We start from the raw sequence: 17,853 nt of genomic DNA on the forward strand, positions 1-17,853 counted from the left end.
GTCAGAGCACCCCGCCGCCTTCCCCTCCGTTCCCGGCTGCTCCGCCCGGGGTTGCCGGCGTTGCTCCCCTTCCCGAGGCGGCGAGGGGCAATGTCCTCCCACCCGCCGCCGCCCCCGCTCCGGCCCTACCCCTCCTCCGCCCCCCTCGCACCGCCTCCCCCCCCCGCCGGCGGAGGTGAGGCGAGGCGCAGCGCCGACTGCGGCGGCCGCACGGGAGGAGCGGGGTGGCGGGGACTGAGCGCGGCGGCCGGCTGCATCCACCGCCCAGCCCGGCGCTGGGGACAGCCATGGGGAGCAGCCGCCGCTCCAGCTGCCGCGGAGAAACTCCCCTCCGGATGTCGGCTGCGGGTGGCCTGGTCTGAGCAGGAGGGGGAGGAGGGAGAGGAGGAAGGGCCGTAGCAGCGGCGGACTGTGCAAGTTGCGCTCTGCCCTTCTTCTCCCCGGTCCGTCTCCCACCCGCGGAGCAGCATGCGGACTGGCCTCCGCGCTTTCTCAGATGTGCTCTGGCTGCCGCCGCCTTCAGTGCATCCTGCTGCTGGCAGCGCTCACCCGGGCGCTGGATGAGACGGGAGCAGGGACATCGCTGCTGCGGTTCCGCCCGCTCCTTCATGCGGGCTTCTGCTCCGGCGGAGGTCGCACCGCCGCCGCGGAGGAGCCGGGCTGCCCTCCCACCCCGCGCCCGCCCGCCCGGGGGGCCCGCATGGCGTGCTACCTGGTCATCAGCTCCCGGCACCTCAGCAACGGGCACTACCGCGGCATCAAAGGCGTCTTCAGGGGACCGCTCTGCAAGAAGGGCGCTCGCTCGCCGGTAACTGCCACCTCCTCGCCCCCTCCCTCACTTGCCCCCCGCACGGTAGGAGCGGTGCGGGCGGATGCCCACGCTGGGGGCGGCCGGCGCGGCGCGGCTGCGGGGGGCGAGGGGCGTGGGCGCCGGCTCGGTCCCGCTCTGCGGGGCCCCGGTGTGGGCGCTGCCTCGCCGGGCGGCTCGGAAAAGTTTCTCCGTCGGCGGCTGCCTGCGAGTGGCCGCGGGGACGGGGCTGGGGGCGGTGCTGGCGTTCGGCAGTGGGGCGGGGGGGCTACGGCTCAGCTGGGGTTATCCGTGGACCGCGTCTCGGGCTCGTGCCCAGGGAGAGGTTAATTTCTGATGCTTTGGTGAGAAGTTGGAGGCTGGTAGAGGGGAAGGCGCCGTGTCGGCTCCAGGTGTCGCGGTTTAGTACCTTGTCCAAGGTTTTGACGCGGCGGAGGAGGGAAGCGATCGTTCTTGTGGATTCGTCTGCCAAAAAAATGCACTTGAGAGTTTGTCTGAGGCGCGTTGTGAGCTACCTGTCTAGACCGACGTCTAGGTAGAACATGCGTGAAGTTTGGGGCGGTCCTGCGGAGACTGCAGACCCGTCGAGCTACCCTAGACGGTGTCCGTGAGTCGCTGAAGGCGTTTCGAAGGGGCGAACGGGAGTCCTGTGCTGCCGGGGACAGCGGGTGCCGGGGGGGCCATCGCGCAGGTGCCCAGGCGGCGACGATGCCCCGCTGCCTCTCCTCCTCCTCTCCGCCTGCCTGTGGCATCGTAAGCGCCTCCGTAGTCACCACCGAACTTTCCCTGTCACCGTGCCGGGTAGTCGGTGTGTGCCATACGGAGGGGTACGGACGTGCCATCCGCCGAGCCTGCCTTGCGCGAGTACCAGGGACACCTTGAGCCCACTGGTGGGATTCCCTGAGCTTCGGCAATGCCAGGTTGTGCCCCGCCACACACCTGCACCCTAAAATACCTTACGGGAACTAAAGTCTGCTTTCTCTTTCTTGACTTCCAATGAACAAAAATGACACATATTTCACTATGCTTCCAAAATCCCTTCTGTATTGTGCACTAGCATTCTGATAGAGCACTTGCAAGTTCTTCCCTTGTACTGCTGTGTCTGTCGTGTGCAGTGTAACACAACTGCGCCGCAGGTATCATCTATCAGTCATTGGCTGAGCTGCGTTTGTCTTCTTTGACCCATGGAGCTGATTCACTTTCCACTTTCCACTCCTGAAATGCAGGCAACATTTGCTGAGATCTCTGTTCAAAATTAGGTCAAAAGGAAAAAAGATCTCAAAGATCTAAAATGGGAGCAAGCTTGATTGTAAATACTTCTGATTTAGTAGAACTCAAACAACTGATGTTCAAGTCGAGTAGTATCAGAAGCCTGGGAAGAGACTATCCTCTGAATATTGTGCTCCAAATCCTTCACTTTCCAATTTCTTTCCCTTTTTAACTGCCTAGTGAGTATGCACACCACTCCTCTCCATCTAAATACTTCATGAAATTTGTCTGACTCCACTAACAAGTCATCATTTTAAACACGGGTCCACTAACAAATAGTCATAGTCCTGCTACCAGGTGGGAGCAATTTTTGTTAATATGTAAGTAACAGAGAAGACCAGTGAAAATTCATGTTCCTTATTCTTTAAAGGTGTATTTTTAAAGGATTTTGTTTTAAATTGAGCCATCTTAGTCTTAAGACAACCATCTAGGGTTTAGTGGAAAAGGGAAAAAGCTATGAAGTTGAAAATTAATCTCAAGTCTCTTTCACTGTATAGAAATGCTCTTTCATGTGAGCTTTCCAGAGTTTGAAAAAAGTAGCAAGGACACTTCGTATTACTTTTCACTAAGACAGAACATCTTGTTTCCTAAATTTGTATTACCAGGAGTTGCTGTTTTATATGTTTTGGGGCCTTTCATACAGAAAGGACTGAATTTTAGCGATCCTTAGCTTTCATTCGGAAATTCTTGAGGGAAAAATTTTATTTCTCTACATACATTTATTTTTTAAATTTTTTTTCTTTGTTTTCTTCTGCCTTTTTTTAGTGGCAACTCTTTGAAGCTAGTCAGGCTTTTGGGGTCATAGGCTAAGCCCTTTGGAGAGGGAGTGTTGGACAGCTCATGGGAGTAAAGGTGCATGATAAAGTTTTATTAATGCTGAGTAATTGTAGCTTTGTAACTTTTTTTCATGTGTTTGATATTTTGAATTTACTATTGGTTTATATAGGCTATTTTCATATTTTGATACGGAAGGTCAGATTTTTAGGAGATAAATAAAGGATGCTCAGTTGGCACAGGGGGTATTAGTTTGCTATTAAATACTGAAAGCAGTGAGTAATTTGCATGTCCCTACAAATTTGTAACTTTCCAGACCATATCCTTCTTCCTTATCAGTGTGCATAAAGTTGGTAACAGTGAACAGCAAAAAACACCACCTGGACACATTTTGCATTATAGATGTGGGAGTCATGCATATTGAGATTTAGTATTGACTGAGGTAGTAAAATCGTTTTAAACATGAAAAAAATGCCCCACACAATGCAAACAAACTGTCTGACTATTAAGTTAAACTTGGGACCTCTTCTTATACTTAAGAAGGAAGACTTAGGCAAGTGGCATTTATTGTATTCCCTGTGCTGTACTTTTATTTAATCCCTCCTGATTATAACTTTGAATGATACAAGTTATTTCTTGCAGTCATTTTTAAAATGTTGAATTGGAAGCAGCCTTGAAGATTTGATTTTATCATTTGTACCATTAAACAATCTTCTGTTTGTACACTATAAGTGATCTTATGCATGGGTCTGCGTAGCCTTTAATGGATAATATGTACCTTTCTATATTTAAAGTGTTCTGTATTAACAGACCATGAAATGTCAGTAGACTTAAGGCTATGCTTTAAGAAATGAGAACAGTGGTGAATATTTTAAACACCTTTATCAAATTTCATGGTTTTATGAACAAGGATTTTTTCAGTCTGGGTGTTTATGTAGCATTTATTTATCATACTTTGCTATTATTGTACCAGAAGCAATTGTGGTCCTTCTTCCTGGTATGCAGAGAGACCTTTTGCTGTAGCAGTTCCAATGAGAACAAGATACGTAGAACTATAAGGATAAGACACTTTGGGTATGTAGTGAATTTGTCGTGCTGTTGTCATAAAATCCTTTAAAAATTTTACCTTGCCTTTGCTCACTTTTACGTATCAGAGAAGGGACTAGCTGTGAATATTGTGAAATTAGTAGTGATGAATTCAGAAAGAGTGGAATTAGAAGCAGTCACCAGTGATCCTTTATCAGGGGAGTCTGATGGAGTTACATGAAAAAGGAAATGCTGAGTTTGAACATGAGGCCAACATTACTAAGGATAATGGACAGTAAACCCATGAAGGAAGCTGCTCATTTTAAAGCACAGCTGATTATGTGCTTTAAGCTTTTATAATTTATGTGAAAAGTTATATTCAGGAGCATTTTATGAGCAAACTTTCTGTCTCTGAAAATTGCTGTTTAAGGAAATCCATTATGATGCAGAGATATTACTTACACTTCAGAGTGATGCTATTGTCTGCAGGTTTTTTGAGTCCTGAATAGATTACATTGATCAGTGCACTGGTTTTACTTTTTGAAGTCATGATAGATAACGCTGTCATACTCACCTGCAGCCCAGCCTGCTCAGAGATTTACTGCCATGCTTCACAAGTGTGGCAAAGCTGGCACTGAAAAGGACTTGCCTGCAAAACTTTTAAAGAAACTTCCAGGATGCAGCAGAAAATGGTACTGGGAATTCAGCAGATGGCCCCCTTGCTTCTGAATAATTTCTAAGCCAAGGATGTTATTAGGGTACACTGTTCTTCCTGTGGCTTTTTAAGATAAGATATAAACAAAGTCTCGTTTACTACTCGGTATTTAAAGATCCCTTTGTATTTTGAAGGAAATAGAAGGCTCAGAAGACCCAGTGCCTTAGCCAATTTCTGACTTGGCTAATTATTTTTCTTCCGTTGTTCCCTGCAGCTTCAGCTGAATACAGTATTTTTCATGTACTTCTCTAAGCTGTTTTCAAATAAAGCTGTCAAGCAGCTGCTCTGTTGCACTTGGTGCTTGCCTGAGTTCTTTGGGTTGTTGGGGGCAGGAAAGGCTTTTCTGTTACACAGAGTTACCTTTAAAAAAGCACAGCTCTCGCCCCCTGTCCAGAGGCTGCTCCAGCAGTTCTAATTAAGTACATTGCAGGTACGTGAAAATAATGACGGTTTGGTTGATACTGAGCCATAAGCAAGCTGTTTTAGCACTAAAGCAAATATAACCAGGACTGGGTAGCACCTTTGCACTCTCTGAAGCAGACAACAACACAAGGTGCTTGGAAACTTTGAAAACGTAAGTGAGCCTGGGGATGAATGAGTGTAAATAGAGAATGGGAGGGACACAGCATGGGCAGCTGTCTCTGTCTGCCTGAGATCAATGCTAGAAACACAGGCATAACCAAGTCTACCACAGAGTGACAGTATTGTGTTTGCCACCAGCCAGTGGCAAACATGTGCCAAGCACAGTTGTCAGAAAGCAATTTAAGGGCTAGACATGGTGCATGCGTACCATGTGAAATATGGGTTAGGTGACAGCAGGTTAAAGGAGGAGCCACCATATATCTGGGTGATTACTGGAACACCAGATAACTTGTGCATCCTTTAGCGCTGTGACTGCACTCTCAACAGCACTGAAAGAAGAGAGGAAGGGTATGCTGGAGCATTAGAAAAATGCATGAAAAGTAAAATTTAAGTTAGGAAATAGAGTCTAGAGGGGCCGATAATAAACCAGAAACTCTAATAAATAGTCCTACAAAAGGAAAGGGGGGAAAAACCCCAACTGCACTAACAAAATTTTGTGGAAAGAAAAAAAGGGGAAAATGGTAAAGGAGATGGAAAATCGTGCTTTCAGTTTTCTGTGCCAAAAATCTCTGGCAGCTCCCTCCAGCAAAAGTGGCTGCCTGCCAGGGGGGATTGTGTGCACTCTTCTGAAGGCTTGGAGCTGGCTTACAGAGGTGTCTGCCTTACACAAACCAAGGGCAGGCACTCCTACTAACTGTTTCTGATCTCATTGATTCCTGGTACTTTGTGTCTCGGAGTGGGCTGAGTGTGTTTCCTACCAACCCTCCTGCCTCCACTGTGCTGCAGAATATGAACATTCCTGCAGCCCACACTCCACCTTACAGTGACCTTATTTCCTGATTTCATGGTTCCTATTATGGTGCTTTTTGTGCAATTCTGCAACATGTGAGAGGCAGAAAGAACTTTCAGAAAATGGGAATGTGTTTTTTGCCACATGTAGCCTTGCTGGTCATGCCTTGTATTAAACCTGTTTTTTTTTGTGGAATCTATCAGTTTTGAGCAATTTTGATTCTAATTCAGTGAGTGGGTAGCACTTTGTATATAGCATTGCAATTAAATTTAATCATCTTCAACCAATTTCTGCTGGAGCCATTTCCTTCACCCACAATTAGCAATAATGTTAAACAGGTGCTTCATGTCTGACAGCACCTTTCCACCAGTCTAATATTTTTATTGGTCCCTCAATTGAGTTCGTAAACCCAGATCAATTTCTCTGTTATTTTGCATTTGGCAATGCTTGTTTGTCCATTAGTTCCAGAATTATTGCCATTACATCAATTTACATTCTCACTTTCAGTTCATATGCATTTTACTCACCCAGAGCAGTTTAGAGGGTTTTCTTTTTTTTTTTTTTTTTTAATACTGAACTGTGTACAAATTTGGAAATGAATGTAGGGGCCTAGTGATTGTGAAACAGGTGCTCCCTTGGATGGTGGTTTGAGCTACCCAGGCTCTAAGCATTAAAGGCTGTTCCTCTGCCTGTTCAGCCCTGTTTCCTGGACTCTTGCCCCCGTGTGCTGTCCATGGTATGCACTTGCCTGGCTTTGCTGGGAGGATGCTCCAGTTCCTTCCTCCGTCTAAATGAATGCTTTGTTTTGACCAGTTAACAACTAAATAAACTGAGTTACTTTATTTATGCAAAGGCTTGCATGTGAGATTAGATTTCTTGAAAAGAAAACTGTGGTAAAAAACAAAATTTCATCATCTGAATCTACTTATTCCCTACCAAAGTTTTGCAAAAGTCCCCTGTAAAAAGCACCTAAATGGAGAAGGAAAAGAAAGCTTTTAAAGGGTGGCCAGAATGTAGGCATTTTCCTCTACTTGAGTTTTTCTGGTGGATTGTATAGCCTTGGGTTACAAGGCTTGGGGCCTTTTAGTTTGAGCAATTTTTTTGTGTGTGTTTTTTGTGGGGATTTTTTGTTTTGGTTTGGGTTTTTTGTGTTTTTGTTTTTTGTGGGTTTTTTTTGTTTGTTTTGTTTCTGTTTATTTTTTTTTTTTTTAAATTTAACATGAAGAACCTCTTTCATTATGTCACAACTGATCACTTTAGAAGACTCAATCAGTACCTGCAAATTTAATTTTACTCACTTGTCCTAGAGAATATGTTGACTTTTCTGTGGAAAAAAAGCATTCAAAATGCTTTTATCTGCCTGCTGAAGTGTTTTTGTTTAAAAATGCCAATGTGCTATACACTGTGAGCAGTTTAGTTTTACTCCTTTATGTGTCTATCCACGAAAAACAGTGTATCGTATTTGTTACAAAACAGAGCAGAAGCTGTAGACTCTCTTTTAGAGTTCAAGAGTTAGGATCTCACTAAGTTTTGTACACCTACCATGGTAAAAAAAATGGATTAGGAATAACTTACATAAAATGTCTAATTAAATTTATTACAGCATCAAGTTAATGTTAAAGAGAAGAACAGATGCATTCATGCACTTGCAGGAACCAGAATTCCCAATATAATATGCAGTACCATTAAAATCCAGTTTGACCCTCCCAAAAATTAACCAGTGTTCACTGGAGAATTAGCCATTTTGTAAACATGTGCATGCAGCAGTCTATGCATATAAACATATCTGAATGGCAATAAGAAGACTCTTTAAAAGAACTTTTTAGCATCCACAATGACAGTTGTAAGCACTGCTTTTTGAAGATTCAGCCTGCTCTGCTCTTAGCCTTTGAACCTTCTAAACTCTGAAAGAAGAGTACTAAAATGATTTGATTTGTGTTGATAATCTGCATAGGTGATATGGCTACTGCAATATTAGAGCTAGATATCTAAAGTTCAGTCCTGGACTTCTGTATTTTGTGTGGGCACACATCACTTCTTGTCTTGTACAATCAGCTGCAGGGCTCAAGTATCAAGATTAGTCATGGGGTAGGTACACATACCTGAAGATGCTCTTCACTGTGCAGAACACTATTGTTCTGTGCCCAGTCATAAGGCACTTTAATGACAGGCTTTTCTTTTTTCTTTTTTTTTTTTTTTTTAAATACTAAACAAAATTTATGTGCATACTAGATAAGATGTAAACATCATCAAAATTTTGTCCCAGTTTCATAGTTATGCATAATGATAATTGGCAAGCTGGTTCAAGTAAAGAAATAGAACTATTGCTGGGGGATTGCATGCAGCTCTGAAACAATTCATACATTAATCAACTCTAGTTGATATCAATTTTTCAATTGATGTTTTCTCTGGAACACATTCTAAAACAGATTTAGTGCTTTTGTGTCAACAGAAATATTCTATCAATATTCTGCTCAGACTGAACTGGCGAGCTGTATTTGGTGTCTTTGAGAACATTCTCAGTTGTAATCAGCTGTAAATCTGCAGCCCTCATTTCCAACTTAGACTGCAACATGAGGAAGGCTTGGGAAACTAGATTAGAAAGTGTAAGAAGAGAGTTCCCTAAAATAACACCCTTTGATAGCAAAATATTCGCTAGATTATATTTTGGGGTTAAAATTATAAATGAAATCTCTATGAATACTATGATCAGAGGGTCTGCTAGAACTGCAAATTCTTATACTTATTGAAGTGTTCTGAGTATTTTTTTTCAAAGAAAAGTTTTTATATTCAGATATTTATATCTCTAATTTTATTAGCTTTCTTGGGTTCCAGAAGTAACCAGTACAAAATGTTCATCTAAACCAATCTTCATTTTTATGTGCTAATAATTACATTTTCAGTTTAAGAATGACTTCTGTGAGGTGTGTAAATTCTAACCATGGATTTTATAGGGAGGTCTAAGAAGAAGAATGTGTATATTTATGCCACTCTTTGTTAGACACTGAAAAACCCAGTTATGATCTTGATGCATTGAGCCTGCCCTTGAGCCCTTGTCTTTGATTGCAAGAAGCTTCTGGTGATGCACTGCAGGTTGACAGGGAATGACTCCGCAGGATCCTTGCATCGGTTGCTGGATGAATGTTGTGGTCCAAATGCTGGCTAAGGTGAGTGGTTGGTGGACTGGATGGTAACAAGGATTCCTCAGCCTGGGAAAGGCTCTGCTTACTTCCAGATGCTGCACTGATGGCTCCTCTGTGCTGGGAGGAATTACGGTGTAGGAACACAATATCCAGGACTCCCACAGCCCACGTGGCTGCAGGTCTGTGCCAAACAGCAGCTGAGGCATAGAGGTATCTCGACATGGGGAGTGGCTGCCTGGTCTGATGGACACAGATCAGAATCTGTCACAAAGCTATTGAGGACTGGTTCAGGAAAAGAAACTAAAAAACGTCATCATGTAGGTCAACAAACTCACAAGGTGATGTCCATGCAAGTAGTTTGTGTGTACCAAGTAATAAATAAACATCCCATAAATGTCACTGAGTACATATGCATCTCCTCCAAGCTGTCTGAATGCTTAAGTGCTGTCCTTACAAAACTGTACTGCTGCTCTTCCTGTATAGAAGTCCAAGGCTGCTTTGCTGTATACATCTACAGGATGGACACTGGCATTTTTTCCCTTTTGTAATGTTTCAATATACACTTCACTTTAAAGAGAAGATAGCAAAACCCATATTAAAAAATAGTTTAGTCAGACAAATGAAGAAAAATCAGGCTGGTACTACATACAAAGATTTCAATTTTCATTTGAATGATAAATGCATCCTTGGCTATTAAATATGGAAAAGAGGCAATATAAGGAGCAATGATGGAGACACTGCTTATTCACAAATAAGCATCACTTTTAAAATGTTCTTTTTCTGGGAGTGATAAATTTTTGTGATGACTAATAATGGAAAAATCACAGATTTGTGTTATTTGATGCAGATGTATTCATATGCTATAAACAAAAAATTACATTGAAATAAGTATTGAATATGTAAACTTGCTGATTTTTATACTTTTTATACTTTTTTTTTCATCTTCGTCCGAAGACCTATTTATAACCAGTGTATTCTATACCATGTGCAACAGGAGATTCTTATTGTGCATGTATACTGCACAATAGATATGTTTTACTGCTTAGCATTATAATAAGCATCTTTTATAAGTTAAACTTCAAAAATATAGATCCAATATTGTGGTTATTTATCTCAAAAGTAAACCCTTCCCAAAAAATAAACAAAAAATGGCCTTCAAATGTATTCCCTAGAGGACATGTCTTATTTGAAAATGATAACACCTGGTGGATAAAGGTATGCCTTTCATTTTGGCTATGTTAATAAATGTGTGCACTGGGCTTTTTATTATATAAAAAAGATATGATGACTTGAAATAGAGGGTTGTATCCATATGCCATGTCACTGCTTTTAATGGGGAAAGGATAATAGAGAAAATAAATTCATTGGGTTCTTTTTTTTCTTTTGACAGCTATCTGCTGTTTATATTGTTATTTCTTCACCTTACAGAATCACTGAGGTTGCAGGCGACTGAATTTGATTTCTGTGGGTTGTGGAATCAGCCTTTAAATATTTATGTTGATTTGCATATATGACAGCTTTCATCAGTAAAGACCATTATAAACAGCAAATTGGAGGAAGGTAGAAAATTCCTTTCCTTGAAAGGGATTTAAACAAGTTTACAGAATGACTTAACAGAGCTTGCATAACCTTCACAGTCAATAAAAACCAAAGGCAGAAAAATGTGCTTAAAATCTATAGCAAAAATGTTTTGTTTCCACTGCGTATTCCCGAAGACTTGCTCTTTAAGCTATAGCAAATGAGGATTACTGATTATGTACACTTAGAAATATTCCAGTAGATAAACAGTTTTCAAGGCCTTTTTTTTTTAAATCTGAAGTTCATCTGTAAACTTCAGTAATAAGGACATTGAACACCTTTTCCCTCTACCGATATACAGTTCCTTATCCCAAATATTTCCCAAAACACATCTTGTAGTAATATTTTTTCCTGATGTTCTGACTAGCACTGTTTGAAGAACAAAATTCTGACTTAAAAAGTGCTTGAAATATATAATTTCAACACTATTTTAACTGCTGTGATTTATTATTGTACCAGGCAGTACAATAAATTTCAATTAAAAAAAAAAAATCCCAAACTCAGCAACCCCAAGCTACCCCAAACCATGCCCCCAAGCATAGCAAAATAATCAGCATGTGAGATCACCATGAACTGATGAATCACTGACAGCCTTTCTTCTATGTCTGCTCAGGTAAAGTTCAGATCTTGACCTTCTGCTTGCCTGGGAGCCATTATAGAAATCCTAACGAGCTTCCTGATGGCCTTTATAGAGTAAGAACTGATTAAGTAATTGTAGCACCTTATGCTGAAGTGTTTTAAATACTCAAAGACTTCTGAGCCTCTTCCTACAGAAAAAGGCATGTCTGCTCAAGTTAAATGATTTGAAAGAAAATGTTCCTTTTTATAATTATAAGAGTACTTCTCTATGCTTATTCTTCTAACCTCTGGCTAATAAGGATGGTGACTGCAGGCATTAGGCATTAGACAGCCTTAAAAAGATTGATGCTTCTGATTACAGCATACTATAGGATAAATTGTAGGGTTCAAGTCTCTCACAGAGTTAAACAAGATATGTGGTATCTGAAGAAACATAAAGGTGTCAATTTTCTACTTGATGGTACTAATATATTTTGATAAGATCTGCATATTAAGAACGAGCCCTCAAGTACAGTGATTTAGTACTGCAATTGTACACTACTTCACGGTGAGGCGAACAAACAACAAAAATGTGAATCCTTGCCTCTGCTCTGAAGGACAGTGAACAAAGACTTGTGGGCATCACAGCTGGCAGGCGTGGAGAGGGCTGTTTTCTGAAGGGACTGGCGAGAGGAACGGAAGGGGGATAGTAAATGTGAACAGGGAGGTTAATTGCAAAGTAAATGAGTTTCCTACAGAAAGCACTGAGGCTCAGATCCTCAAAGGCAGTGTGTGTGCATTAGTAAACAACACCAGGGACTGTACCAGGCATTGGAGCTTAATCAGCTAAACAGTGAAATTGTCAGTGTTGTTTCCAGTATGTTTGTGCTGTTCAACAAGTAGCACTGCCCCAAACATTTCTTGGAGAGAGTTTGGGAGCTAGGGTAGGGCAGAAACATTAACATTGCTGCAGTTTCAATTCCAAGAGAGTTTAACAGCACTGATGAGCTGCTCAGTGACAGGAAAAAGACTCCTTTTTTAAACTGGCTTTGAAATCCTACCCATGTATGGAACTTCTAACCACCTGCAGGGCAAACCTCTCAGACACTGCTGTTCCCCAAACTGTAACTGTGCATTGAGAGAATGGTGGGTGTCATAAGTCAAAATTGTGTTGGGAAGCACAGCACAAAAATCAGAATTGATGGCACCACTAGTGCTTGAGCCTATGTCTGGGCCCTGTTGAGTTACCAGAATAAGTGCAGCCTGGGCTCCAGCTCCATCAAGCTCTGCAGAAGATAGGACAGTGTCTTGGGGTGTTGGGACTTCCGAAGATTGAAGGGTAGTGGCTGGATCTCCTGACAACAGTCTGGTGGTTGGATCAGATGAAGCAGGTGGATTTCCTCACAAATCCCATTACAAATCTATGTTGTGCTCCTGACAGGAGGATTCCCAATAAATGTGATATGCATATGCTGACTGGAGGAGAGAAAGTTCAGCTTCACCATTCAGGCAGCAAACTTCAAAGATGAAGAGCAGATGAGAGAGTATCGGTGAATCATAATGAGCTTCTTGGAGTACTTTTTGTAGTTTCTTCAAGAAATCTTAAAATTCACAGGAAGCAGACATGCATAGTGACTATTCAGGGTAGAATTTTAGCTTGTGTAAATCAATCTGTTAAATTGATTACGTTTTCTAAGGCTATTTTATGCCAGCAGGATTTGGTCCTGAGATTTTATTTAGATTTTGCTTAGTAAGTAATGTGGCTAAAGTTAGTGAATACTAGTTGCTAGGACCTCTAGGGTGGAAGCATCACTGTGGTTCAGTCACAGAATTTCAATTAGATGGAAAATGCAACTGTGCTCCAAACATAAAACCTTGTATATCTTTGCTGGACTCTATAAGGTGACTGTCTTTTCTGTATTCATGAAACACAAACAATGCAGGTTAAATACAAACCATACTGCTACAGCAAAGCTACTCAAGCAGTTAATATAACACCTTTCTCTTTATGGAGCACATCTTTGATTTGCACACTTCCCTGAGATAACACAGTTTGACTCAGAACTTGCTGCCACATTCCTTATCCTCATAGCAGGTAGGTGTTCATTCAGAAGGACAATTATGAGTTATTCACTGTGGGATGATGGTGTTATACTAGATATTTTAGAGGCTCATCATAGTAACATTGGGACCACTTCATTTTAGGATCCAGATTTTTGGTTGAAATAAACCAGATCTTAGTAAAATACACATAAAAATCACTTTTAATCTTTCCAGAAGAAAAAAAGTTCCTCAGAAATCAGTTGCAACTTTTGCTGCATTACAAATGCAGAGCAGTGCATTCTGAAAATGTGAATCAGTGATCACACTTTATATCTCAACATTAGCTAATATTAATCCTAATCTAATATTATCTTAATACCTTAATATTAAATTAATATCCAATTCTCTGCTGTTACAATTTTTGTGCCTGAGTGACTAGGCTAGTTAACCAGTTAACCTCAGCTGTTGGCTTAGTGAAGTGATTAGTTTCTTATGAAGGACAAGTGTCACTTTCAGGTTTCATTTGAAATCTAATGCATTATCCTTTATTAATATAAAATGGATTTTCTGGATTTGTATGTTTAGCTGCCCTGTTAGGGATTGCTGTTTGTTTATTTTCCTTTAATTACAGTGTTGCAACACTGTTAATTTCCTCTAACATAATATATACCAGAAACCTGCCAACAGTCATTATCTGTAAGGCTGCTTGAGGAAGAATCCTGCTCTTTAATGGCTTCAGTGGGATCCTGTCCTCTGATAAAACAGGAGGGCTGGCATTTATTTCCACATAAGATGTGTTTCTTCACAGGACTAGAGAGTCACTGTGCTCTTTCAGTCCTGCAGGTGAGTGCACAGGAGGAATGCTGTGGGAATCTCTGTGACTGCAGGTCACTGGGTGCTGGGAAGCTTTTGAGCTTGGTGCTTTGCTGGACAAAAGGGATTCACCTTTGGGAGGTCTTACTGCTGTCATGTTATTGATGGCACCATTCAGCCAGTGAGAGATCTAGTTGTCTTGGTCTACTACCTGAAGGTGGTAAATTTCTCCATTGTGATTCTAAGTCCAGGAAAATAACATCTGTGGGTATGCCAGAGGGCTTGTGAGACTGCTTCAGTTTCTCCAGCTGGGGTGGATATATACGATGACTTTGTGCTGGCCCATCTCTTGGTACCTCTTCTAGCAGAGTTACACACGTGCACTGTGGTACCGACAAGGCAGTACTCTCTGCCCAAAAGTTCAGGAGGAAACCAGCATGAGAATAATGAGGATGGAATGGTGAAGGGATGGGGTACTCATCTGGCCAAAGATGCACTTGGAGTTCATAATGGTTCAGCAGCCAGGGGGTGATGTGAAGAACTGCCTTGGGAAGGTGAAAGGGAAAGGAGAAAAAAAAGGGGGAAGCAAAATATGAGTAAACATACTTTTTTTTTTTTTTTTTTTTTCCCCCATTGGTTTAGTTTTCATAATGCTAGCAAGCTAGAGAAAAGCTATTCATCCATAGCCAAAGGTCTGCAACATGATAGCAGATCTAAAATAATTGACACAAAAAAGTAAAAGCCTTGGAAAGCAGAATTTTGGCAATTTTGAATGAGGATATTTTTGCTCTCCCCGTAGCTGGTTAATGAATTAGTCCACAACTGCAGCTGGAAATCAAGTTAGCTCTTTCACTGTGATATTTATCCTTCTGGCACTGGTTTATTCCCACCCCCAAAGCAATTGAAACACAGGTACAGATTACATAGGATTTTAGTTAATTTATGTGTACTTTGTGTGTATGTATAGGTTACAAGCAATGTGATGGAAGTAGGGTTGGTTTTAGTATGCAGATGGGTGAACTGCCTCCTCTGCCTGTCTGTAATTCCAGTGTTTTTATTAGTGTGTGTAAACTATAAACTGTTGCTTTTTTATCACTGTGAGTGTTTTTATCACAAACTACAAGCTGAAAAAATGCAGCTTTTGTCAGGGAAATAAAGAGTTCCCCTCTTCAGGTATGATGCTGAGAATAGTTTTGAGTAGAGGAAGGAATGAATCAATATCTTTTCTAGTTGCAGGACCACACCTTTTCATGGCAGGCATGTCCTTAGGAAGTATGGTTTTTAGGCAGGCATGTGGAATAATTTATGTCTGAGCCATTAGTTAATATTGGCAAAGTGTCACAGGTGCTCAAGTGCTGATGGCAGGCTGGGGACAAGAAGGCAGCAGCAGGTTGCTGCTTCATCTCTGCACTGAGGGCTGGCATTTTACACAGCAAGGGGTCAGAGAGGTACATTATTTACCCCATAACCAGTGCAGGAATGAATCTGTGCTTCTCTGAGCTCTGTCAAGGAGTTTTACTGAGTTTGACTTTCACGATTTTCAGCAAAATCTCTTGAAAAAAATGTGTATAGAGAATCCTGGCTCCCATGAAATTACTCTGCCATATGCAGTGGCACATCTTACTCATTCTGTGAACGTTTTATGCTCCCAAGGGGATTTAAGAGTAAATACAATCACAAGTAAAAACTTAAAATATCAAATTAATTTTATGTTATACACACAGAGTGATTGATAATGTCACTTCAGGGCTTGATCCTGCATATGTTGAAGTTGAGAAGATTTCCTGGTGTTATTTTGGTTTATGATTGGCACATAAAGATCTTGATTTTTTTTCTAGTTGTATAAAACCCCATGTTATTAAATAAATATAGGCATCGCGTATTAGCAGAAAACAATGGCAAAGGAGGAATGCTTCAAGTTCCTCCATGAAGAATATAATACAAAATTTGTAAGAGCATTTTTTGTTTTCATGGAGAAAAAAATATATTTTCAATCCTGTAATTATGTTCTGAAACAGAAATTCAGTCAGATTACTTTTGGGTCATTATATTATCTGTGTTAGAAAGTGGTAATTGGGGATTACTGAGTTTCTACCAGGTTTGGCTTAACAGCAAACAAGGTTAACATGACTGGTTGTATAGCTGAGTTAATTTTAAATGATCTTTTGGGCTGAGATATTAAGGCTGAAATGCCTTTAAAGGAAGCTAAATGGGGCTTGTGTTTTGAATGTGATCTGATGTATAATTAGATTTCTTCTACAGAAAGGTTAGAAGTTGTAATCTAATGCTCAGAATCAACAGCAGAACTGTGTCTTTTTAAATTTAGAAATGTATAAAACTTAATACAAGTTGATTTCAAAGATTTACATGCATGTAAATGTGAGGATATTGGAAGGTACTGGATTTAAAACATGGAAAATTTGGGATTACGCAGGATATTGTAAGTGGTGTGAGTTTTTACTCTGGATGGTTGGGCTATTAAAGAGTGTGTGTTTGGGCAGTTGGTATTGTTAGCACACCAAACACTATCCATATGAGTGCTTTTAAAGACTGCTGTATCTTTGCTAATGTTTTGCCACTTTTGAAAACTGAACAAGCTTAACACACTGCAGAGGTTGGTTAATTGATTTATTGAGAGTTTTTGTGACCAGTAACTGACTATTTCTCTCTATTCTTAATAAAGAGATTTTTGTAACTATTTTTTTTTTCCCTTTTTGTTCTCTCAGAAGGAAGAAGGCTTAAAATGATGGCAGTTTTAGCTCAAAATTTAGGCCAGCTTCTTTTGGCTGATTGTTGAAATAGGGTTGCTGTATTCTCTCATGAAGAGAGAACAATGTCTTTTTCACGTGTACATTTCCCATGCTAAGTCAGCTTGAATTAAAGTTGCTGAATGTTGTATAGCAGAAAGAGCTTTGAATGAAATTTGATTTTAGCTTTCCTTACTGCATGCAGCCTGAGGAAAGGAGTAGGACATGTAGTGTTTTCATAGAATATGAGAAATCTTGTGGACATTTGGCCACCTTCCTTTCCCTGTGTATTTATGTAGTAATGTGGTAAAAATACATTCAGCAAGCATGGAAAAGGGAAAATCAGAAGAAAAGAAAGGTTCCAATGAATGTTGTATGAAGGAATTGTGTCCATATGTCTCCCTGATTGCTCCTGGGAAGCTCCAGTGTGCTTCGCTCTTAAAGCTTGCTGTGTGCTGGGTCAGTGCAGAGTGCACACCCGCAGCCAGTGAGTGACTGACGGAGAAGGGCCAAGAGCAGAAGGTCGGGCAAGGAAGGCACAAGGAGGGAAAGATGACCATGTCCCCTTCCCAAGAGCACCTGTGCAGATGGGACTGCACACAGCAGCAGCAGTAGTTGGGAAGCTCCTCCATTAACCTTGAAGGGAAGTAAGAGGCAAATGGAGGCGGCTGTTTGCTTCCTGTTAATGAGCTGCTTGCAGAAAGTAAAGGGACACTGTGCATGTAAGCACTTAACATGATTCAGTTTCTAAGCCACAATATCTAAATACTGCTGATGTCTTTACAAGATATAAAAATAGAGTAAAGTACATTTTCACTGAAGCTAGAGAAGAAGTGATCTATTACTCTCCTGATAAAATATGATACTGGAGAGGGAAGAAATGTGTGTGGGGAAATTAATGTTTAAAATAAAAATATGTATTATATTTCTATACATTCATTTTATGTTACTATTAACAAGACTAAAAATTTATCACATTAATATTATGAGAACAGCGTCAGTAATTT

At 41.1% G+C, this 17,853-nt stretch overlaps 1 protein-coding gene across 1 annotated transcript in view; it reads left to right on the forward strand.

The window, feature by feature from the left end:
• The first annotated feature begins 380 nt into the window (after positions 1–380).
• Positions 381–17,853, forward strand: part of ZNF804B (zinc finger protein 804B) — a 219,705-nt gene continuing 202,232 nt past the window's right edge. The window contains exon 1 of the mRNA XM_041466195.1: positions 381–808. Coding sequence (XP_041322129.1) covers positions 497–808 — 312 coding nt within the window. The 5' untranslated portion in view covers positions 381–496. The remainder of the gene's footprint in view (positions 809–17,853) is intronic.

The sequence above is a fragment of the Pyrgilauda ruficollis genome, unplaced genomic scaffold, assembly GCF_017590135.1.
Source record: "Pyrgilauda ruficollis isolate IOZ18807 unplaced genomic scaffold, ASM1759013v1 scaffold2, whole genome shotgun sequence".
NCBI lineage: Eukaryota > Metazoa > Chordata > Aves > Passeriformes > Passeridae > Pyrgilauda > Pyrgilauda ruficollis.